Source organism: Haemaphysalis longicornis, unplaced genomic scaffold, assembly GCF_048455015.1.
Source record: "Haemaphysalis longicornis isolate Haplotype H1 unplaced genomic scaffold, Haemaphysalis longicornis Haplotype H1 scaffold_7, whole genome shotgun sequence".
NCBI lineage: Eukaryota > Metazoa > Arthropoda > Arachnida > Ixodida > Ixodidae > Haemaphysalis > Haemaphysalis longicornis.
This window is the reverse complement of record NW_027526422.1, coordinates 47904793-47929321: the sequence shown is the minus strand read 5'-3', so window position 1 is coordinate 47929321 and position 24529 is coordinate 47904793. Positions and strand designations below refer to the sequence as shown.

Genomic DNA, 24529 nt, shown 5'->3' with positions numbered 1-24529 from the left:
GAATTCATGCACAGAGTTATATACGGACACTGGCCCAACGCTGTGCTTCGCAGGAAAGTCAGCAGAACTTTGGTCACATGGGATGCACTTTCAGGATTCAACCACGGGCTTAGCACTTCACTCAATTGCAATCCCACAAAAAGTGGCTGGATATAGGACAATATGAGAGACATTATGGGGCCTGGGAACAGCACACATTCCCATAAGAGGTCACCTTTTAGATCATTGTGTTTGTCACAAAATGGGTAGAGTAGAGAAGTGGCCTGTTGCAGCTTATAACCAGAAGTGCCCTGAGCCGCACGCAATGTAGAACCACTTGTACATTGCTGAATGCTCCAAGCAACTCTTGATGCAAGAACTGAGGCATTTTCCTGGTGAATGGGATCGGCAACTATGGCACATTACCTTGTTTCCAGGTCTACCACAGTGGGCGGGGAGTCATGACACCTTATGTGATGGTGTGCCTGTAAAACTTGTTGGAGAAAGGCATTTATGCTGCACATGAGAAGATGCAAATGCTTGCATATAGTTTAATAGAAAACCTAAGTAAACTAGCACACATACCAGTTTAGGGGTAGCTGGTATGAAACCTTTAAAGTGGCACACATTGTAGCGAAATTTTTTGTCGCGCTACATGTCTGAGGCACAGATGCAGGTGTGCGGCAAATCAGATTTAAATGGAAAAGAAACATTTGTGTGCTATTTTCGAACCCACCAGTTTTTAACGTTTACTGTCATGAGTTATTCTCAATGCAAGAGACAATGGTTTGTGTACCAGTGCGTGAGTGTGGTCTTCAGTGTTTGTCATTTGTGTACGAGCACCAAATGTGGGCCGTGCGTTCTTATTCTGTCTGGTGTTGTGCTGTACCGTTAGCATGGTACTTGTTCATGGGGCGTAGAGCCATGGTGGTGTTCTGGCTTGCGCGGGTGTTGTCCAGCTTTTGGCTTTGTATCGCGCACCATGCTTGCGGATGTCTTTAACCAATCGCCGCTTTCTTTCGCTGTCGGCGCCTAACCGCCTGCTTCTGTGCTGCTGCTGCTTCTCTGCTTCCTCAGTGTGTCCCCCTGGCACGTTCAAGTCGAGCTCTGGTGACGGTCCGTGCCTTCGCTGCCCTTCGTTCAGCGTCGCCCCGCAGGCGGGCTCGACCGAGTGTCGCTGCAAAGAGCGCTACTTTAGGTCCCCCACTGACCCCAAGACTATGCCCTGCACCCGTGAGTCCCCTCTCCCACTCTTCTCTTCTCTTCCTCGCTGTGCTGCCTCCTGTAGTAACCTTACCCTTCCTCCTTCTTCTTCTTCTTCTTCATCCTCATCCAAGTCTGCGTGCTGTTTCTGTACTTTGCGTCCTGTCTGTGCATCATTTATAGTAGTACAAAGTGCAGCCTACTGGCTATATTTAATGTCTCTTCATGCATTTGGACTTTCTACAAGCTGTGCACAGGCAGTTTCTTTCTTTGTCCTTATGTAATGAAAATGTATGCCTGGGCTCCGGACAAAATTTATCCGAATGTAGGTACACTGTGATGCATCATTATCGTCATCTCCTTGTCATCGACTGAGGGGGATGACCACCTCACGTGATTCCAAACGCTTCGTTGCACTGAGCACGCACGTGACATGTGTGATGTCACTGCGTGCACTATTCTTTTGAGCGCCTACTAAAACGAGCCCGCAGTTCAGGCTCTGTGGCCCCAGTTTAGAGTACTGAGTACTGGCGCTGATCGCTTGGGTTCGAGCCCCAGCAGGTCTCTCTCTTTTCTTTCTTGTTGCGTAATTTCTTTTTCTAAATTTAATTTTTCTTCCAAACTCAAATCTGCACGTTGTTTTTGTTAATAATGGTGATTTGGTATGTTTTAGGTCACCTTAGGTTTGGAGCGCAGCCGATGACCATGTTTAATTACCGTTCTGCATCAAGTGGACAGACGTGTCACGGGGGTGCTCTGTGCAGCGAGGCATTTGGAAATACACGACCATCTTCTCACTGATGAGATTTTGTGGAATGATGGGAATGGAAACTGTCCCACAGTGACAGGTCATGCGGTTTCTCACTAACATGTGAAATGAGTTGTAGCACACTCTCACTGCTCGTGAGAGGCGGTGAAAGGCGAGCACATTGGTGTGAAGTAGTGTTCCTCAGGAAAAGGAATGAACACTCGAATGTTTTTGGTTTTGATATCCTGTCTTTTTTCTTCTACTCAGAACCCCCTCGGGCTCCGCAAAACTTGAGTGCCAGCTGTGTGGACCAGTCGTCGGTGACCCTGACCTGGCAGCCGCCGGCCAACCTGGGGGGCCGTGAGGACACGACGTACCGGGTGGTCTGCGAGACTTGCAGCCCCAGTGTCGTGTTCTCCCCGGCGAGGCAGGGCTTCAATGAGACCAGTGTCACAGTCACGGGACTGCGGCCGGTCACCCCGTACCGCTTCCAGGTGTACGCCGAGAATGGCGTTTCTGGCTTCGACAAGGGCCACTACGCTGACATCACCGTGAAGACCGATGCATCGGGTGTGTGGGCCTTCCATCTCTGGCTCTGTGTCTTCTTGGAAGCGTGTTTTTACAGTTGCAATTTTGTTGCTTTTACAAGGCTTATCAGTGGTTGTCAGAAGAAAGGTTATGAGCTGATGCATTACGGTGTTCTAGCATAATAGTTTTGCTTATTGAGGTTTTACTGTAGCAGGGATCACCTTCAGCCCCATCCGGCGTAGCAAGTCAGGCAGCTAGCCTGGCTGACCTCACCTGCCTGTCAAAGAGTTTTTTCTCTCTCTCTCTCTATCTTTCTGTTGAGAGAATTGGCTGGCAGTGTTTTATGTACTGTGTAATTAAAATTTGTATTTGTGAAGTTTTTATGAAGATTGGAAGGTACACATCTAGACAAGCCACGATCCCAATTCTGCAACATAAACCTTTGTGTTGTAGTTTCCCCTTTTCATAACTGTTGCTTCCACTTGTTGACATCCAGGCTAATGTATCTTTGCCTGCAGCAGTAGCCACTGCATCATTTCATTGCTTTGCTGCCTGCTTAGATGTCTAAATAGTCAGCCTCCCTATGTGACTCCCGTAACAGCAAATTTAAATGTACCCTCAATGGTCATGAACTAAAATACAGCAGCCATACCTCATAAATCTAGCTTTAGGAGTAAAACATAAGCTCAGATGTGTGAAACATACAAAATGTATAAAATCTATGAAACAGCACAAATAAAACGTGAATTTGTCTTTCTCTCTCTTCTGCGACGTGCAGTCCAGTCGGTGATCTCGAACGTGCGCGCCAAGGCGATCAAGAGCACGGAGGTGCTGCTGGCCTGGGATGCTCCACAGGACCCATTCCCCGAGATCGACCGGTACGAGGTGCGCTACTTCCCGCGCAAGTGGGCCAAGAACGAGACGGTGCTGCAGTCACACAAGCTGCAGCTGGCCGTCACGGGCCTGCGCTCGCGCACCGAGTACGGCTTCCAGGTGCGTGTCAAGACCACCCGCGGGTTCGGCGAGTACAGCGACACCGTCTTCCTCACCACCGGACAGTACACCCACAGCCCCGGTAAGAAATGATGCCTTTCTGAAGAAAAACTGTTGATTTTAGCTCATTTTAAGTTGCAACTTGGTTGGGTGCTAGAGTATGCTATCGATATTGGTCATTAACATTGTTATAGTTCTTCAAAGCAGATATTGAGTGCGACACTGTCTCATTTTTCGAAATGCACGAAAATTGTGATGCAGTAGAATGATTATCATTGTGTTGCTATGTCCAGGGGGGGGGAGGGGGGGGGGGGGTTATACCCACGCAAGTGCTTGCTGGCATTTGTCTAGCTTGCTTTTAACTGTCCAAGTGCTTCACTTAGCTAAGTTTACAATCAGACAAACTTGTATTCAAATTGGGAACAAACTCGTTGCACAACTATTTCATTTTTCTGGTTTGAAATCTAGTGTGGCTCCTTTTTCAAATTTTTCCAAATTGTATGTTTCTGTGCATTTCAGCTCTCGTGGGTGACGAAGACAAGGTTCAGGTGCGGATTATCGCAGGCGCCACGGTCGCAGTCATTCTCCTAGTCGTCATAATAATCGTCATGATTATTCTCTACATAAAAAGGTACGACTGTGTTTTCACTCTTCTGCACACATATCGGTTACAAATATCGGTTTTTACTGTCCCAGTAAAAGTCATGCCAGAGTCGAAAATTGCATATTCCAGGGTGACGCCAAACTTGAGATGCCAAAATTTCTCACCCTGATAGATTTGGATAAAGTTAGAAGTAGATGTTGAGCAACTGTGCGGCCTAATCCAATATGAATAACTGTGACAAGTGTGAAGCAGATATGGTGGATCCGCATGAAATCGGTGCTCAGCATCGCACTTGTTGAGCTAAACAACAGCGTAAGCAATGCCAAGCTCAATGTGCATCTGTTGGCCCCCGAAGGGGTGGCTGAACAAACCCCAATAAAAAGAAAGGAAAGCAAGAAAGAAGAAAAACAAAAACGAGATAACCAAAGAAAACCTAATAGCACTCCCCCCGACGACATTCAAAATTTGAGTCTGAAACGCTAATATCCGATGGCCATGTTTCTGGGCTACTTAAACGCAGAAATTTTGGTCTGTCTGTATGTCTGTTTGTCTATCTGTCTGTGACGCAATTCAGCCACCTGGCCAAAGTGAAACAGAATCTGCGCAATAGTCTTATATACCCACAGCCAAGCCTAAACGCGCTCGCAATCTTCGCACTTTTATTTATTTATAAGTACCCTCAGGGTCGAAGCGTTGTTGAACAGCAACAAAACATTATGCAAATGTGAGGCAAAAAATCAATTCATAAGTGATATTTGCTTTGTTTCTTTATTAATAAATTTATGGATGCTTGTTTTTTGCGATATCAAATGAAATACTACATTAACTGCAGAAATCGTCGCCTGCTGTTGCCCGCGCAACTATAGCTCCTGGCAGAATTTTAAGAAACCAAACCGCAACAGTAACGAAGGTTTCCACTAGATAGGTTTCACGTTCTACTTGGAATGCACATGGAGCACGGCAATGTGGTTTTATAAACATTGTAGTAGAGTGCCTCGAATCGCGTGCGTCTCCGCTGTACGTCAGCACTGGCATCGAGGCACCCAGCCTGGAGGAGTAGAACGCGGTAAATTTAGATTTACTTGAGGAAACCTCTAGCGTATTATCTTGAGAAGAATGAGACGGGAGAGGAACAGCATGAGAGGTGAGCGAAAAAGAGAAGGGAGGCATTTACATGGCAGGGGCGCCAGTCGACTATCGTCTTGCGTCGACATTTGCAACAAAAGGAACAGATACGCGGCCATTTTTTTATTAGTCTTTTTGAAGAGGTTTGTAATGTCTGCTCCGGAAGCTTGTATCTCATCGATGCTTGTTTCGGTGAGAACGAAAACTGACCCTATCGTTTCTTTTTTTTTTTTTCAGAAGTTCTGACGACTGCAACAAAAAGCAGCCGAGTGATTGCGACACTCTGGAGTACCGTAACGGGGAAGGTAAGAAATGTAAGGACGCCATTTTTTGTTCTTCAATCTCCTCCTTTCACTGTCTCTGTGCATGAGGCTTTCGCAGCTGAATCGGGGGTTGTGGGCAGTGGCAACCTGGATGATCGCTGTAATAATCGCTTGGTTTTGGCTGCAACTCTGTCTTAAATGGAACGCTTAGGCACTAAAAAAAAGAGGACAAGAGTGAGAACCTAAGCGGTCTACATATCATGATAAAACTTGGAAATAATGTGATAACACTTCTTCGTTTATTTGTGTTGACTTGAAGTTCAATAGTTGAACTCACACAGTAGCAACAAACAATAAATAAGTCATTAATGCTGTATTTCAGCTGAAACTGACGAGGTAATATAATAGTAATGATACAGTAGCCTTTTGATCCACAGGTTATAACCTTTTGATCCACAAGGATTTTCAGGAACTAGGTGGAAGGGGCAAAGGGTCAAAGGGGATGAAAGTTGAAGTTGTCTTGAAACTTGAACTTTGAGAGCTTATAACAGAGGCCTAAGAAAACTTGATGCCATTTAAAAGCTCGCCTTATTATCCGTCCAAAGTTTTTGTTTAGACTGTTAGACTATCTCATGAGTGAAGTGAATGCCACAGGAAGCACATGGCAGTGTGTAGGGGCCGAATGACACTGTATCGCACTGGTCAACACTAGCCGATTGTTGCAGCACCTCCTTTCCATTCCCATTCTTCTTCTTCTGCTTGCATTTCTCTCGGCTGTGGGCTGCTGGGCGCTGGTGAACTGACGCTTGCTTCTCCCCTCCCTCTCTGCCTCTGTAGTAGTGCCAGCTTTGGAACACCCTCCGATCGTTCAGACGGCACGGTGTAAGTATGACCGTTCTGCTAACCACCTCACTGGACTGCATGCAGCGTAAATACAGCTGACTGGTTCTTAACGCTGCCTCATTCACTGTTACCTAGTAACGTCACTAATTACACAGCTCTGCGCTGAGCGAAGTGCTAAGAATAGTGCAGATATCGTACGGCAGGAAATATTGTAATACTTTTGACTAACTTACCCCGGTGTTCTGAATCCTTCCTCAACTTCAGCCTACAGTTGAGGATATCCTTGAAATCGATTTTCGCCTGTAAGAGCACTGTGGTACAGGGCCGTACCCAGAGGGGGGGTTTGGGGGTTCGAACCCCTCCCAAAATCTTTTCCAGGCAGCACATAAACAATACTTACAGTTGCTTTCAGCAAAACTACCCCTTTCCCAAAATTCATAACCCCCCACCTCCCACGAAAAAAATTTCTGGGTACGGCCCTGCTGTGGTATCCTCCACACAGCAGAGTCGAGGGAATTCATTGAGTTGAGGACAGACTGAGATTACGGCCTTTAATTTTGCTGCTCTCATCAGTTCACAGAACGTGAAAAAGGGGTGACTGCGTTTGTGAAGGATCATTTTACCACACCCTTCTAGAAAAGGTTTTGCTGCCTTAAGCATTTAATTTTTGACGCGGTCTTGCCCGCGTTAAATCGGTTTTGCTTTATATTGTTGCCATAGTAATGCTGAAAAGAATTTTTTGCACTTAATGCATACTGGGACAGTTGTGTCACCGTGTCCTTTCAATGTAATTCAGCATCCATTAGAAGTGTGGCTGAGTGCAGCGGTAGTCACTGCAAACTCTAGTGCCCATAGTTTGGGATGGCTTGTAAACAAGTTGCCTGTTGCTGTAAAACCAGTAATACTGTTGCTAAAGCACCACTGAAAGTTCCTTTATCAACACAGTATAGCTGATAAAACACTTCTTCATCAGGAATTTCTATGTTTCATGCAATACGAACAAAAAGAAATGTTGCCCCTGTTGCTTTTGTTGTCATGAGCTGTGTCGTGGCACTGTCAACTGTTACAGTGGCTCCCATGATGTCACATGACCACAGCAACAGATTTCTTTCTAGTATATATTATTAGGAAAGTCTGTGATAGTTCCACATTGGACTGCAAGTTATGTGCACAATGTGAGAGGCTATAAATGCATGCATGTTTTGAGGAATAAATTAATGTCGTAGTTTCGGTTTTCTGCTAAACGAGTTAGGCTGCCATGAGAAAGGGCAAAAGCACAACTATTAACTATGGTAATATGGCAGGGGTGTATCTGGCTAGTGTGTAAGGTACTGGTGCGAGACGTTGCATTAGACCGCAACCTTTGTTGCCAAGTGCTCACAGGCAAGTGAATTGCTCTGTTCCTCTTCTTTTTTTTTCTTTAAGCAGTGCCCGTCCTTGTGCTACCTAAAAGACAGACAATATTACATCGAATATAAGAAACTTTTGCTTATGCCTGCGTTTGAGTATGTGGGAATGTCTGTTTGTGAGCTTCGTTCATTGCGCATTTTCATCCTCACTTAATAGGTGAAAAGACTGCTATTGCAAACAGATCCTCACTTGGAGCTCTGGGGAATATTGATACTTTCTAGAAGGCATCAGTTTTTCTTTGGTTAGGGCACTTTTTTTCAAACATTTGACGAGTCTTGTTAGGTGTGATTTATTTAGTGATCATAGCTTGCTCTGTTTATGCTTCAGAGGCAACATTTTCTTGTTTTTCAGTGGTGCACATTTTTATTCAGCTTTGGCAGTGTTAGCTACAGATTTAGATTCTTGTTTAATTTCAATTCACAGTAGGGAAGGCAGTTCCACCAAGGATAAACAAATGGCATTAGTGCAAAGGTCTTTGAGACACCAGGAAGTCGGTAGTTCTTCATAAACAGAAGCCATTTCGGTCTTTCCAAACTAGGGGCGCTACGTGCAAACATCCGTCTAGGCTGATAGCTACCGTGACTCTGATGATTTTGATGACTTCGATGCACTGTCTTCAGTGGCACCGTAACCTATAGTGGGCAGTGATTATCTACTGTAGTACACAAAATACTGGAAACCTTTTTCTGCGCTGCTAACGGTGTACTTGGAGCAGTCGATTGCTTGCCCTAATTTGCCGCCTTCGCCCGTCGCCAGTGACGACGCCACTGTTCACACACTGCACGGGGGCCACGTCCAAGGCGTACATCGACCCACACACGTACGAGGACCCGAACCAGGCGGTGCGGGAGTTCACGCGGGAGATCGACGCGCTGCACATCACCATCGAGGCCATCATCGGTGGCGGAGAGTTTGGGGATGTGTGCCGGGGCAAGCTCAAGTGCCCCGGGCGTCCCGAGACAACGGTGGCCATCAAGACACTCAAGCCGGGCTCCTCGGACAAGGCGCGCATGGACTTCCTCACCGAGGCCAGCATCATGGGCCAGTTCGACCACCCCAACGTCATCTTCCTCCAGGGGGTGGTGACCAAGAGCAACCCCATCATGATCATCACCGAGTACATGGAGAACGGCTCCCTGGACACTTTCCTCAGGGTGAGCAGAGCTGCGGATTACGTCGGAGAGTGTGACGGGTGCAAGCAGGAGTTTCGCCACATTTAACGACCTGTCGAGCAAAAGTTTACAGCGCGAAAAAGAATGAAAGACAAAGAAAGAGTGGTGACACAAACAAGTCCACGTCACCACTCCTCTTCCTTCATTCTTTTTTCACGCTGTAAACTTTTGTTCAGTGGACTAGCCCAAACTTTCACGTTAATCATGACACATCATCATGACAGGTCGCTCCCCACGTTAGTGAAAGGCAGAGTGATGTGTGGGATCATGACTTCTCGTAAGAGACCGTGGAAAAGGTCAGGCCACTTGTCGCCAGGAGCATGGTCTTTCTGATGGAGATTTATGATTTCCCTCCTCTCATGATGGATAGTGCCATTTCATTGAGCTAAGGTGGTGTGTCATCATGATCCTTCTTTTCAAGGAGAGAGTTTTTAGCATGTGTGCTTGTGTGCATGTGAAGGCACCATTAACTTGTTTTTGGAGTCGGGCCTTGATCAGGAGTCTCTGCTGCTAACAATTTGAACTATGTGGCACACTCACTCAAACCGGAATGAAGGAACACCCTTTGTGTCATCATATGCACGGTTTTGTGTGTTATATTCCTATAAGTGCAAATAAACACAACGGTGCCCTTGCCACAATCTTTGTGAATGAGGCTTCTGTAAGGAAAGCTGGAACGTCTTTTCTTTCAGCAGAGTTTTTGCCATAGTCGGTGTGCGTCCCTTCGTTGCTGCGGTTGAACTCGTGGAAACGGTTCAGTTTTTCTCACACGCCATTCAAAGTAGCATACGGGCTGAAGCAAAATATGAGTGGCATCAAACTTGGGGAATAGTCAGTGTTCGAAATGTATTCCGCAGCTGAAGCTTTCGATGTGAAACACTGTGCCAGGAAAACCGGCTTCCTCTTCCCGTGTTACGCAGTTTTTGATTCCTGCAGTGGAGATCGCCTCCTCCACTTTGTTCTCAAATCTCTCCTCGTGCTTTCCTCGCAGGCCAACGACGGAAAGTTCCAGGTTATCCAGCTCGTAGGAATGATGAGAGGGATTGCAGCTGGAATGCAGTACCTTGCTGAAATGAACTATGTTCACAGGGTGAGTTCCCCCTCCGTTCACTCCAGCAACCTGGGACTGGTTATGAACAAAGCACCATTTTATTGTTTTGCACCCAATATACTGGCTTAGAGGAACCAGAAGCGGCTAATCATTGCTTCCATGTGAGTTTTTTGTGCTGCTGTTTCAAGAATAGAAAGAAAAGAGAGTCAAAGCTTTTAAGTATATTATTCCTGAAATGGTCCATTTGTGTGCGCAATAACGACAAAATTGAAAGCAGGAAGTGTAATCTTCAGCTGCATTAAGTAATTTTCTTCACATCTTTTGGGCCTGTAGTGCTGCCCTGTTTGTTGCAGAGAACAGTGTAACATGGTACAACCTGCTTATAACAAACTGAAGGATGTGCTATTAAAGACGATAGTCTTTCTTGGGCTACTTAAGCACAGAAATTCTGGCCTGTCTGTCTGTCTGTCTGTCTGTGACTCGATTCAGCCACCAGGCCAAAGTGAAACAGAAGCTGCGCAATAGTCTTATATATCCACAGCCAAATCGAAATGCCTAAGTCCAGTGTTGATGTTCATATTTGTCAACATTGTTAAACAAGAACAAGACATTACGCAAATATAAGGCAGAAAATCAATACATAAGTGATATTTGCAGTGTTCCTTTTTAAAAAAATTCACGGATGCTTGGTTTTTGAGACAGCAAATGAAATACTGCATCAACTGCAGAAAACCGTCGCCTGCTGTTGCCCGCGCTACTACAGCTCCTGCGGAATTTAAGAAATCAAACGGCAATAGTAACGAAAGGTTCCAGTGGATAGGTTCTACGTTCCACTTGGAACGTTCGTTGAGTAGGGCAATGTGGTTCTATAAACGTTGTAGTAGGGTGCCTCGATTCACGCGCATCTCCGCCGTACGGCAGCTCTGGCATCGAGGCACCCGACATGGAGCAGTAGAACGTGGTAAATTTAAATTGACTTGAGCAAACCTCTAGTGTGTTATCTTGGGAGGAAAGAGCCAGGAGAGGAAGAACATGATAGGTGAGCGGGGAAGAGAAGGGAGGCATTTACTTGGCAGAGGCGCCAGTCGACTATCGTCTTTTGTTGACATTTTGCAACGAAAGGAGCAGATACGTGGCCATTTTTGTTCAGCAAATGAAGTAATTCAGTGCAGCTGAATTCATACATGGCGAATATTTTATATGCATTTGATTTGTATGATAAGATTACACCCAATCGAAACAAAAAAGTTTGCTTGCAATGCTTACACGATTCTAATGTGCCCCAACTGTTGGTGCCAGGCATTGCTAAAAGCTGATGCGAATACAGTAGGCACAGTGGATCAGTGTTTGCCATATTGAAGCAGCTTTAGTGTACGTTGCGTGAGTCAAGGTTCAAACTCTGCCCCCTGTGGTCCGTTGCAGGACTTGGCTGCGAGGAACGTACTTGTGAACGCCAATCTTGTGTGCAAGATCGCTGACTTCGGCCTGTCCCGTGAGATCGAGAGTGCTACCGAGGGGGCCTACACGACAAGGGTGAGTCATGTGAGTGCACCTTTTGCGTGCAGACCCCCACCCCCCGTAAGTGTCCTTAACCCGACCATTTTCTTCTTTTTTTTTTTGGTGCAGGTTGTATGCCAGTTACATCCCAATGTTTAAAGGGACTCTTAAGAATTAAATAACTTCATTTTTTTCTTAAAGTAAGAAAAGTGCACCTTTTGTAGTGTTCTGGCTTTTGTCCTATGACAAACAATGCTTTGTTTTCTTAGCAGTAACTCACTCAAGTTGGAATTTCTCTCTCCTGTTTATCTCCCATTCTATCCTAACTTAAGAGAGCACACCACAAAGTGGGCAGACCAAGCACCGCATAAAGGCAGGTAGAGCCTGTGCGGTTATATTGCCTAGGGGAACTGGTACGAAATACCACATTTGGCAAGCATACAAGCTAACAACCCACTGCTTGGTCTCCTAGTCAATTGCACTGACAATCTCTGAATTTTACAGTTGGAAGTCATATATATATATATATATATAACATGTAGGGTTTTCCCCATGGTGGGTCGTGGTGGAAATGCCGCCAACTCCTCCGCTTACCGCCCATCACTCTGATTTACCACGTACCGCTTGGTAGGCCACCAACCGATCCGACTGACCAATTTGAAAATGCGCATCTGAGGAACTAAACATGGCCACAGTGCGAGAGCAGCAGCAGCTGGCTGCACCTCCCACTACATGGTTATGGTAAAAGGAGTCTGAACAAGTGGCTTTGAAGTCTCAAAGATTGCCAGCTGCATGCAAATCTTGAGGTCAATGCCTATGCTAATTGCTTTTCTTATTTTGTATAAAACAGGGGTGAGACAGCTGCGCATATTGCGCCTTTCTGATACAATTCCATTTTCCTGCGCCAAGCTGCTCCAAAAGCACGAAAATGGCGAAAATTGCGCCAAACTGCTCCAGAAGAGCCTCAACGGCACGGATTTTGATGCTCATGTCAGTTTCGGCGGGGACAAAAGCCTCCCGCATCCCGGTCACCGCTTTTATCGTCGGTCAATCGCAAACACAGAAATGGCGCAAATAGAAAGACTGAAACGAAGCAAGCGATAGCTTCTAAAACTCGATTCGCTTTCCGTCCGGGTTCGCAGAAACGGCCTTCTCGATTAGGCATCGCTGTGGCAACAAACATGGCCGCCGCCTGATCTGGCTGCTACCAACGCGCTCAGTGCGTATCACCGATATTTTTCCTGGTTTATTTTGGCCTATCAGCTGAGTTCCAGTCTATTCATTCTATCTGTTGTGGCTCTGAACAGTGACGTTAACACAAGGATATGGTTTGAGATTGGTACCAGATTACGGGAAGTTGGGCGGCTCGAAAAAAAGTTCATTGAAATGTTGGGCCTACGACTTCGGCGTGGTTTGTCCTTGAGTGCGAAACGTGGTGCGCGCGTCTATAATCGGGTTCGTGAAGTGACTTTTTTGGCTTGTTGTGCTGTTGTAAAATGTTGAGGTGTTGCTGTGCATCGAAACGCGATCGCGAGCCTCGGGGATGGAACGGTCGACACGAAAGTTGCGGGCTGTGCTGCGGCGCCGCGACCTGTTCAGGCAGCGCCCAATAGCTGCAGGACTACACGGTTGCCATAGAACGCGATGTATGCAAAGTGAAATTTAATGCCAAAATCTAGGTGGCTAAACATTAACGCTACTCAAATGACCATAGGGTGAACCTGCGCCCGGGGGACTGAAACGGGTAGGCTGGTTGGGCTATGCGACCGTTAGCTCGAAGCTGCTCAACTGTTGCCGTGACTACAGTCGTTCGTACAACACAGCCTGGGATTACAAAAATAATAATTTTAGCATTAAAACAGCAAAAAAAAGCCACAATTGCGGAGCCCTTAAATTTGATAAGAGTTTTAGCAGTCCGTCTGTTCCGTCGTGTACGTAGTTACCGTGCTCAACGGGACTCGTCTGGGCACTTGGGCATTCGTAGCCGTAGGGGGATTAGTTGCCCGCGCCTCCTCGCCCTTCCGCGCGCGCAGGCGCAGACCGGTCCGGTAAACCCGGTAACAAAGTAACCAACAGAACAGACGGACTGCTAAAACTCTCTAATGTTAACGGCAGTTTTGTTGTCAGTGTTGCGTGCAGGCGCAACACAATATCACCAGTTAGGAAAAAGGTAGTGCAGTTAGTACTTTGTGATACTCTTAAAAACTCTTTCAGGTAAGGCTGTTTGAGTGTTCTGTGTATTCAAAACTGATTGAAATGTGCACTTGACCCTGCAAATTGCTGAAATAATGATTTTTTAAGCTCACAAGACGATGTATTAAATGTCCCTAACTGCTCCAAATCAAGATTCTTCTGCTCCAAAATCGAAATTTTGCTGCTCCAAAAACTGCTCCCAAATCTGTTTGGGCTGTCTCACCCCTGATAAAAGCTTCCATGTTTCACCATGCCGCAGCGCCACAATACCCAGTATTTTACCAGAGTTGTTCAATTTTTGTGGTGAAAATCTGAAATTCTTATATTTAACATCTTCACCTCCCCCCCCCCCCCCCCACTTTCCACGGTGTTCCCAACAGAATATCCACCACTCAAGACTTTATGGGAGAACCCTGATAACAAACATACATGTGCCAGGAGCAAGAACAGACCATAGTGTTTACCCACAGAACTTTTGACTGCACTGGTACAAGGCAAAAGATCTGGGCAAAATAAAATATTAAACAACTCTTACTGCCTGTGGTACTAGTGTGGCAGCTTGTTTGCGAATGTTTAGGAGCTGAAATTTGCATAATTTTAAAGCCTGGTGTGCAACGATGGTTGCCAGACATTTACATGTAAATTACCTCACTGTTATTTTCAGAAAAATACCTGAACAAGCTCTGCCTATTCCTTTTCATCGTTGAGAATGTGTGGTGCGACAAATTGCGTGGTGGAAAAAAGTATGAAGCGGCCATACCCGTTCTTGACTTTTGGCAGTTTTCACATTGTGAAACCCCTGCCGCTACCCTGAGCGGAATTTCAGTGTTCCAGTTGAGTACAAGTGGCTCCCTCGCTCAGATCCTTTCCCTTTCCCTTTCCCCCTCCGCCACACGCAGGGAGGCAAGATCCCCGTGCGGTGGACGGCCCCCGAGGCCATAGCCTTCCGCAAGTTCACTTCAGCGAGTGACGTCTGGAGCTTTGGCATCGTCTGTTGGGAGGTGATGTCCTACGGTGAACGGCCCTACTGGAACTGGTCCAACCAGGAGGTCATCAAGAGCATCGAGCGGGGCTTCCGGCTCCCGGCACCCATGGTACGTTCCACACTCCCCTCTCTCTGTCCCTTTCTCTCGGGTGACCTGTGAAGTGTGTAGCTGTTTTGGAGGCTGCGATTTCTTGCTTATTCCTTTCGGCTTGCACAAAAAGCTTGCTCTTTGCGTGTAATTTTGTCAGTGCTCTGAAAATGGTAAGCCTCTGCCCCCAGAAAAACTATCCAAGAAACAAACAAAAGAAAGTTTGGTGAAAAAAAAAAAAAAATTAATGTCTATAGTCCAGCCGAAAACGGAAATGGGTGAGGGGTTGAAAGTAGCAATAGCCCATCCCAAAGTGGAAATTTTTTGGGAAAGAAAGTAGCAAAGCTATAGTCTATCCTATGGTGAACATGTTGAGTCAACGCAAGTAGTAAGGCTATCGTCCAGCCAAATGCGGAAATTCTGGGGAGAGAAAGTAATAAGGCGGAAATTTTGGGGGAGTGATAGTAGCAAGGCTACAGCCCATTCGACAGCGGAAATTTTAGGGCAGCGAAAGTTCTAAGACGAAAGCAGAAATTTTGGGGGAGGAAAAAAAACAGGTGGAGGGTGGGGTGGAGGGGTGGAGAGGAATGAACTTTTGACATTATGAGCAGTATTTATTCCAGCCTAGGCAGGCATAGAAGACCAGGCAAAATGGATCTGTCCCAGCTTGTTCATCTCCCTCTTGATGTAGCTTTATGAGTGTCCTCGTCGCATGAATTCTTGTGTTCAGTGTCATCTAGAGTGGTGCAAATTCAGCACTGTCCAAGGGATTAAATAAAAGGTTCAGATAGAATGCCTTTTCGTGCATCTGCAGTGCAACCCAGCTTGTCATTTGCCCAAATGATACTCATTCGGTCCATCCAATCAACATAACCCACTTAGCCTCATCTGTCGCCACAACTGCGCACTATTTATGTAGCCACTTTTCTCATGCACTTTGATAACTGGCATGTCATGCAGTTGCAAGCGACTCATTATTCTTCCGGAAATGATAGAGAAATTGGTTCTATCTTGTGAAAGGAAAGCTTTTCCCGCCCTTGTTATCAAGGTGTCCATAGTACCGTATAAACCGGAATATAGGTCGACCTGGTATATAGGTCGACCCCATACCTTGATGTAGGAAAAGTTGACAAAAAAAAATAATTCGGCAGAGAAGCGCACACACAATGTCTTAATTTATTTTCGACGCCCGTCCGTCACTGCCACTCACTATGCCTGCCGAAGTCACTTGTCCGAGCTGTCAGAGTCGTCCAAGAATGACTGCTTCTCACTGTCAGCATCCCACAGAGCATAATCTTCAGTGCTGTCGAGCGCGTTGCTAATGGAGCACTTCCTAAACGCTTGTGCAACCATGTCGTTGGGCAGCGACTGCCAAGAGGAGGACACCGGGCTTCACACGGTTGCGAGGGATGGTCTTCGCAGCCGGTCCGCAGATGTCTTTTCATTGTCGCCAGCTATCCACTTATAGTACAGTTCACGGCTTGTTCAGTACAACGTCCAATGGCTGAAGGTTGGAGGTCATTCCTCCCTGAATCACTACAAGGCCAGAGAATTCCTCCCGCACACGAATCACATATTGCTAAAAGTTGATCAGCTTCTCTTCATACGCATCCGGCAGTTTCTGGCAGATAGACGTCTGCCGACAAAGAGCAAATCCCTTCTACTTCATGAAATAGCGGACCCATGACCTTGAACCCTTGAACTCCTCCCTAGAGAAACTGTCTTGGTGAGCGAGTTCAACCGCTTTGTAGCGAATGGCCTCCGTCGTAACCGGAAGCGATCATGAACGAAGTCCGCCACTTTGTTTTCCAACTCGGGGTGCACCACTTGACGTCCACGGAACGATCTGTTCCGGTGGTTGCACACACACAGCCTAGCTTTCTGGCTCTGCCAGTACCGCACACTTTTCTCTGAAACACCAAACTGGCTTTGCGCCACCATATTCCCATTCTGCTTGGCGAACTCAATTGCCTTCAGCTTAAACGCAGCGGTGAACTGGCGTCGACTTCCGCCACTCATCTCGGAGAAGACACGTACAGAAACACACGCGCGCACAGACACAAGACGAGTAAAAGACGAAGAACTAGAGAAAAGTGAAAAGCAAACAAAGGCCTGATAGAGCGAGAGCGCAGTCCGACACAAAAGGCAATGGCGACGGAACACGCTCGCTACGCAAATGTGCAAACGCTTGCACAACAGCTTGCACTTTGTTGCCAGACTACGCTTGCACCTTGTTGCCAGACAGCAATTTACATTCTACCAATGACCTCTATATAAGACGAGGGGTGACTGTTGTGCAGATTTTTTTTTTTTTTTTTAAACTCGACGAATATATGGTTTATACGGTAGGATTCTAGGACAAGTCTTTGTTGCAGTTGTCATTCCTGTAACGAAGGCTTTTATACAGCATCACTGTACTTGTTTGCTCCATTCTTCAACCATGTCGCTGCACCCATCTTCATTTGCAGTACTTTTCAAGGATGTTTTTAAGTCACAAATGTTTGCTGCACAAAAACAGTGTATGCTAGAAGCTTGTGTTTACCTGGAGAGGAGGACAGCAGTACCGTGTGGTGCTTTTCAAGCCTACTAGATGCAACTTTAGCTTCTTTGTACCCTTCTCCTTTGCTGTGAAGGCCACAGCTATGTCGAACTGCGTCTGCCCAGCATTGCTGATTTGGCCTATGATGATATTCTTTCCTACCTATTCCCAGTTTAGCACTTGAAAGAACCTTATTGAGGAAGACCCTGAGAAAGAACTTGAGAGGGAACTCGGTTCTTGTTAAATTTCAACCTTTTTTGAAACCTTCTCTTTGCTAATCTGGCCACAGGTGCTTAGAATTGAGAGAATGCAGTGTACGTGACCGTCCCACTCACTATTTGTCGCAGGACTGTGCCGAGGCCCTCCACCAGCTCATGCTGGACTGCTGGCAGAAGGACCGGTCACACAGGCCGCAGTTCAGCAACATCGTCAAGACGCTAGACAAGCTGCTACGCTGCCCTGAGAGTCTACGCAAGATTGCCCAGAACAGGCAAGTCGGAATGCCATCCAAAGCTGAGGGCGGGTGCAGCACCATCCCTTGGATCTTTGTCTCGCTGCATCTCCTCAAGGTTGGGCTGTCTGCCTCGCTGGATCGTGGAGGAAAAAAGCTGTTGTACACACACCCCACTAGTTGCCCTTATTTTCAGGATCAGTATTCCTTTGACAGCGTAGGAGCAAAAGCAAAGAATTCTCATGTTTTTCAAGCACCCACCGCGGTGGCTCAGTGGCTAAGGTGTTGTGCTGCTGAACACGAGGATGCGGGTTCGATTCCCGGCTGCGGTGGCCGCTTTTCTGATGGACGCGAAAAGCAAAAACACCCGTGTGTTCGATATTTCGGCGCACTTTGAAGATCCCCAGGTGGTCAAAAAATTACCGTATTTACAAGGTTGTAAGTCGACTCAAATGTAGGTCGACCTCCACAAAATTGCATCTCTCAAAAAAAAAAAAGCGAGTGCAGGAAGCAGCTCGTTCGAACGTGCTGTGAACGAGTGCCGAGAGAGTTCTTTGAGCCCAGGCGTCACCCCCCAGAAAATCGTTTCAAAAGATTTTCCGGGGGGGGGGGGTGACGGCCCAGTGCACTCATGACAGACTGGACGATTCAGCACAACACAGAAGTGACACAAGAACACGCGGGAACGCGGCCACCTAGATACTCGTATCACAAGGTGGAGCTCTTCCGTCAACTACAAATACCCCCCATACGGTGGCTCTTCCATCAATGATCGATGCTCCCTCAAGAGCCGTACGCCCGTGGTGCACGCAGTAGATGTTAAAAAAGAACACCTTTTGTATAAGCACGCGGAATGACCATGCGCTGTGGGTGGAGTAGGAAACTTTATTCCCAATCGTGAGAACACATTTGCTGCGAGATGACACCCATCGAAGCTAACGGCAGCGGCACTGCCGCGCGATATCAAAACAAACAACATGGCGGCTGACACTAGCGACCACTCGCGATTTCCTTTGATTCGGGAGTACGTTACTTGCATTCAAGAAGCGTTTTGTTCGTGTATAATAAACAAAATTAGTAATACCAAATTCCTTGAATCAATGCACGGCGCGCGCTGACGTAGGCACCATCGTATCACGTTCAGTACATTTCTGAACACGCTGGTGGAAGGTTAGCCGCTCTAGGTACGGTGGACAAAGCGCACAGATCAGAAACACCAACTTCTAAAGTCGGCATCAGCTTTATTGACGCTAGAATGTATGCAATGGTAAACGCTACGCTTCGACCGTAACCATAGAAACGAGGGTGTTACGCTTTCCCCAGCTCGTCGCACGCCTGATTTCTCATTTTTCTTGCCGTTACAAGCGGCACAAAGTTCGATTTCGATTCTAAGTCGACCCCCCTACATTGGATTGTCAAACTTGAAAAAAGGTGTCGACCTACAATCGTGTAAATACGGTAATGCGTAGTCCTCCACTACGGTGCGCCTCATCGCCCGCATTGTCGGCACATTAAACCCCACAAAAATCAATCATGTTTTTCAAGTGAAGCTTGAAATACCTGACTTGAACGTGCAGTGTGTGTATGCTGAATGCCATACAGTAAAGCCCACCTTAAGGAGCTCTGATGATGATGATAATGACCTGTATTCACGTTCGCTGGTGTACGGGTAGACCACAGGTGAGTCGCTTGGCCGAAGAGCAGGCGGTTATGCGAGCAGGGAGAGACTGCATTTCTTTTTAATTGTAATGAGCTCCACAAAAAGCATCAGCATCACCAGTGTTAGAGCTTATGTTTGATTAGCTCTGCTCCCTATCACTTTGTGGGGAAGGCTTGAAAAAGGGCTGTGCTTGTGGATGCTTTAGTATTGCCATATCCTGCAGACTTTCTTCTAGTATTTGTCAGTATGAAACTTGAAGACAGCAGTCCGACGTTTCGCAAATAAGTCGTATTATTCTGGCTGCTTGTAAGGATGCCAAGCTTGACCAGGGTCTCAAAGGGACCTGCTCAGCCAAGAGGCACCAAGAGCACATTGAAGGAACAATTGGTCTTTGACGTTCATGTGCATAGACCGGCACATGTGCAGTGCCTGCGTTCTGTATGCTCACCAATTCCTTGTTTGCTCCCTCTATGGCGGGGCATGCAGGCACCAGAACCCGCTGGACCCCAACGCGCCCGACATGACACAGTTCAAGACGGTGGAGGAGTGGCTGTGCAGCATCAAGATGGCGCGCTACCACGAGAGCTTCCAGCGGAGCGGCTTCACCACGATGGAGGCCGTGTCGCGGCTCACGCTCAAGGACTTGGCTGCGCTCGGTGTTGTGCTGGTGGGACACCAGAAGAAGATCATGAACAGCGTGCAGACCCTGAGGGCGCAGATAAACGCCACCATGTCCGATGGCTGCGTCGTCTAGGGGAACGCCGCGTGTCTAGGCTGTATGTCAACTTGATCTCTTGCGCGGCGGCGTTTTTGCTTTCTTAACTTAAGCAGTGGATCCCGGCAAGGTGCGACAAAAGACCACGGCGGGAATGTGACAGCTACAGCACTGCTGGACCTTCGTCAATCACACCGGTCGTGCGCAACGAGGCTTGTCCAAGTCTCGCGAATTCCAGGGCCACGCAGAACTGCTTGCAGCCGCCCAGCGTGCTTTCCAATCGCTGGGGTCTGTTTCAGAGTCATCGGTGTGGTTCCAGGGGTTCGGTATCGCTGTCGTGACTTTCGTGTTTCTACCACACCTTCTCGGGAGTCCGGCGAAGAAGACGTTTTCACGGACAACAACAACAAAGTGAGGCCGATCGCCCCGGCCCTGCCCGATACAGCCGACGACGTTTTGTCTCGCTTACGCCATTTCGTGATTGACCCAAGTATTACCTCTAAAAGCTTGCAGCAATGTGTATAGCCAAATTTCGTCTAGCTCAAAAAAATTTTCGTCGAAGGGCAGGTTTCAATTGATGTTCACTGTCGTGGTTGGAGTTGACGTAACTTCGCCAGTTGTACCGGGCATGACCAAAGTGAAAGGCTGTAGTGTGATGCAAGTGTTAGCCGCGCCTTGTGGACAGACAATACCAAGGCGTGGAGCACAGTGGGAAGCTAATAGTGAACTCTCCTCGCTATGCAAGGTGACACAACGAGTGTGCACCTACGGACGCCACGGTTGACTGCGAGGGGACAAGGACAGTCGTGAGCCAAAGCATCCTTGTGTGTGCATGTGTGTGTACATAGGTGGAACTCTTATAACATATCAGTGCAACAGGCAGATGGAACGTCGAAACGAAAGAGAAGAGGAAGCACTCGTCTCCCCAACTCCAACCCCGCACCTCTTCAACGAGCCTGCATATCATGCCCAACTTTCCCCACCCCCGCTGAACCCTGTGCTTGCGTCGTTCCATGTTGTCAGCGGGCTCGGGGAAATTCCTAGCGAGATTGTTTTTCGGCCCCCTCATATCAAATCGCCTCTTTGACTGCCTCTGCATTTGTTAAATTGTCAACGTGGGCACTGTTTTCTTTGCACACTGAATTTATACGCTTCCCGCAAATACTGTGCATAGTTTTTTTTTTAATTGCAATGAAATACTGCTGTTTCGTCGATGGAATGCTCTATCGTGCAAGGTTGGCACACTCGCCTTGGGAGGTTCTGGTTTGTTGCAACAAGACATTTTCTTTTGTGGCTTTGCAAACCAAAGCTTAGATGTGATTGTTTCAGAAACGCAAGGCAACGAAAAAAATTCTCATTTTAATTTAACTGGTCACATTTTTGTGTGGTTTACAAGAAGTTTGCGTAATTCGCCATGACCATAGCCAAGCATTGCCTAGGCTTTGTCCTTCTGTGACTTGAAGATTCATGCCGTGTTTGCTTCCTGTATTTTTTTTGTTACTTTGGCATCTTTGTTTTTTATCTTTTTAACTGCCACACTGCTGGTTTTCTAATTTAATTTTCACATCTCCGGCTCTATTTAAAACCCTACACGTGCCATCACTGCTATATAGGTGCTTCATACAATATGCAAAGTGATGTTTCTTGATGCCTCTCAGTCACCGTACACGTTTTTCGCCCATCGACACTTGCCACAACGACATCCGGCATTAAGTCACCCTCGTTTTTCCTGTGGACGTGACCTTCCCTTTCGGGTGTCTCATGTATGCCTTTGCTCAACGAAACAAAACTGCCGTGCTAGGAGACTGAACGCACACCGGGTCTGTTGCAAATGCTGTTGCAGAGCGTCACCAAAAAAAACAATGTTCCCTTCTAATTGAGCGCCTACTTAAAAAACTGGTTCACTTAGCCTAGAAATTGCCAACGAATCGCGTGCGGGTGTTCCATTTCAAAAGTTTTCAGTGGCATTGTACTGGAACATGGCGGACGGTTGAAATGCGGTTGATATTTTTGTTCTATTTTGGGTGGGCAACAGTTTGCTTTGAGATCTTGTTATCTTTCACAGATCACGGTTGTGTTGTCAGTGAAATTGAAAATTACCTAGCATCCCTCGAACACCTTTAATGAATTGAGAACTTATTTAGGAACGTTACATTTTTCTGCACACAAATTGGACCCGCCACTTCAGTACTTTGCTCTGGGCAATAAGAAAGCGTGTTGTTTTTGTTTTGAACATCGGAGCAGTAATGCTTGAAAGGTGTTCTGTTGCCAATATCTTCAGTGTCAGTTTGTTATCAGAAAGGCAATCCAAAGCAGCCATTTGCGTTTAAGATGCTTGTATGATAAGTGTTTTGGCCTAGGTGATTCCAGAAAGCTCAATGTAGAAAGACTTGCGACGGAAGGGTTTTTGTGGATAGATGTACTGCCATTGTTCATGTCGTAGGAGGCTTAGTTTCTCACACAGTATAAAATGTGTGCCTGTCTTGTAGGAAAAAAAAAAACAAATACGTGTATGAAAACATAGGTGAGGTACAATTATTTTGACTACCTTTTGCTTTTTGGGATTTATTTAATGTAATTGGGATTTATGTAATTTATACAAATTGGGATTTGGGATTTATGTAATTTATACAAATTCCAACCTTGGTGAAGTGGTACGGCTTTGTGTTTGTTGTTCAAAACCCACGGCAAGCAGCCCTTTGCTTTTGGGCTAAGCAAAGGCGTAATTTCTGTTGCATAAGAATACGCTGAGTAAACTGCAAAGCTCTTGCATACTCATATGTAATGAACTTTTGCCAACTCACGATGCGGCATTCACATCATCTGTTCTGCAAACTGCTTAAGCAATCATGTTTTTACTCGTATGAAGCCCCAAGAGGGGTGTTTTTTTTTTTTTTTTTTCCGAGAGGTTCATTTATTTTCTGCCTAATGAAATCCCTTTTTTACTCATTGCCTTTTATCTTTAGGTTCTTGCAAGTTTTGAGGTAGGTTGGCAAGTGAGAGCACTTTGCTTCAAGGCTGCCTGCCTCAATCATCCGAACATTAGGGGCTGACACCTTGCTTTTCTAGCTGCTGGTTTTGGCCAAACTACGGCATACGAAACCAGGAAAGTTGACAATACTTATTTATCTGTAGTTTTTCAACGACTGCGCAATTTTTTTTCTGCCAATATTGTCTGCACTGACTTGCCCCGATATGTTACCTGAGTGTTCAAACGAAACAAGAGAAACGTGTCTCAAGTGCGTTGAGTTGGAAGCTATTTATTTCGAGCCCAGAAGAGCTCGTGGCTGCTTGCCGTTAGTGTCAGAGAGTTGTAATATAATTGAGGGGAGAAAATGAAAGAAGAGACAAGCGCGTGAGAGGATGGTGATGACAGAGTGAGAAAGTGTGTTTCCTGGGGGAGCTACCCTTATTATGTATCATACTATACAAATCTTCATCACTGTCTGTCCAAAGACGAGACCCACGGACAGAGGGTGTGTGTGCGTGGTGTACATGTGTTTTTATGTGTTGTTGTTTTTTCATGTGTCGGCGGCTGTTATAGTCAAATCTTCCGCGCGGCATGGTGACGAAAAAAGGTGCACGTATGAGGCATACGATGTTGCGCATTTGATTTCATGATGCGCGTGTTGTTTTCTTTTTTTTTCAATTATTATTATTATTAGTATAGCTGCTGCTCCTGTTCATCATTGTGAACCCCGTACATCCAGTTTTCTTTTCTTCCTACTTTTATTATTTTTTTTGTTCTCTTTGATGTATCGCCTCGCGACATGAAAGAAAGAAAAAGCGTGCAACGACGGCGTTAGGAGACACGTACGGTCGTGGGCACGCCTAGTCACACAACTTTTGTTCGCACTCTCTTCTCTTTGCGGGCGCTTGTGATTGTCCGTAATCTGTCACCGTGAGTTGCGAAGGGAGCAGCTGTACATTACAATGCATACGCGAGTATAATTGCGCCCCGTGGGACACGATAAAATTCTTTCATTAATAAAATTAATTTTTATGCAGAAGTTGTCTTGTTCCTTCTCCGAATGCCCCGTCCACCGGCGTACACATCAACCTCGATTTTAGTGAACGGATGGCGCAGCATGGTTACCTGTTCAGCAAGTTTTCCTTGGCTAGAAGCCTTTGGTGAGGTCTTGTTAAGATGATTTTATCAACTGCTGTTTAAAATGCTAACTGGGGTCACAAGCTTTGTTTATTTTTGGTATTATTAATTTTTTTACATTGAGAATTATTGTTCAACTTTGTAATTGTGTCCAATTGTGGAGCCAGTTAGATTAACTGAATTTAGTCGGAAAATGCGACGTATGCCTGACTCCAACGAGGGCCCACGGGCATCACAGAAGGGAGTGGGTGATCACAAAATTATTTCAGAAAGATACAGCAAATAATAATATAGCAACAAACAGCTCTTTGCACAGAGGTCAAACACTGTGATAGTTATATCAGCAGCGAAGAGCTCCTTACTCAAGGAAGCAT

The 24529-nt window shown here is 46.3% G+C and overlaps 1 protein-coding gene across 9 annotated transcripts in view; it reads left to right on the top strand.

Annotated features, from left to right (window-relative positions):
- Positions 1-24057, top strand: part of Eph (Eph receptor tyrosine kinase) — a 259020-nt gene extending 234963 nt beyond the window's left edge. The window contains exons 5-16 of one of the 9 annotated variants that reach the window (XM_077677185.1): positions 1057-1212; positions 2198-2500; positions 3237-3533; positions 3971-4082; positions 5418-5485; positions 6281-6325; positions 8453-8850; positions 9860-9958; positions 11342-11452; positions 14509-14703; positions 17569-17711; positions 19819-24057. In XM_077677185.1, the coding sequence (XP_077533311.1) occupies positions 1057-1212; positions 2198-2500; positions 3237-3533; positions 3971-4082; positions 5418-5485; positions 6281-6325; positions 8453-8850; positions 9860-9958; positions 11342-11452; positions 14509-14703; positions 17569-17711; positions 19819-20086 (2195 nt within the window). In that variant the 3' untranslated portion in view covers positions 20087-24057. Of the gene's footprint in view, positions 1-1056; positions 1213-2197; positions 2501-3236; positions 3534-3970; positions 4083-5417; positions 5495-6280; positions 6326-8452; positions 8851-9859; positions 9959-11341; positions 11462-14508; positions 14704-17568; positions 17712-19818 lie in introns of all 9 variants that reach the window. The other 8 variants (XM_077677184.1, XM_077677183.1, XM_077677182.1 and 5 more) reach the window with 8 other exon arrangements.
- Positions 24058-24529: the final 472 nt, after the last annotated feature.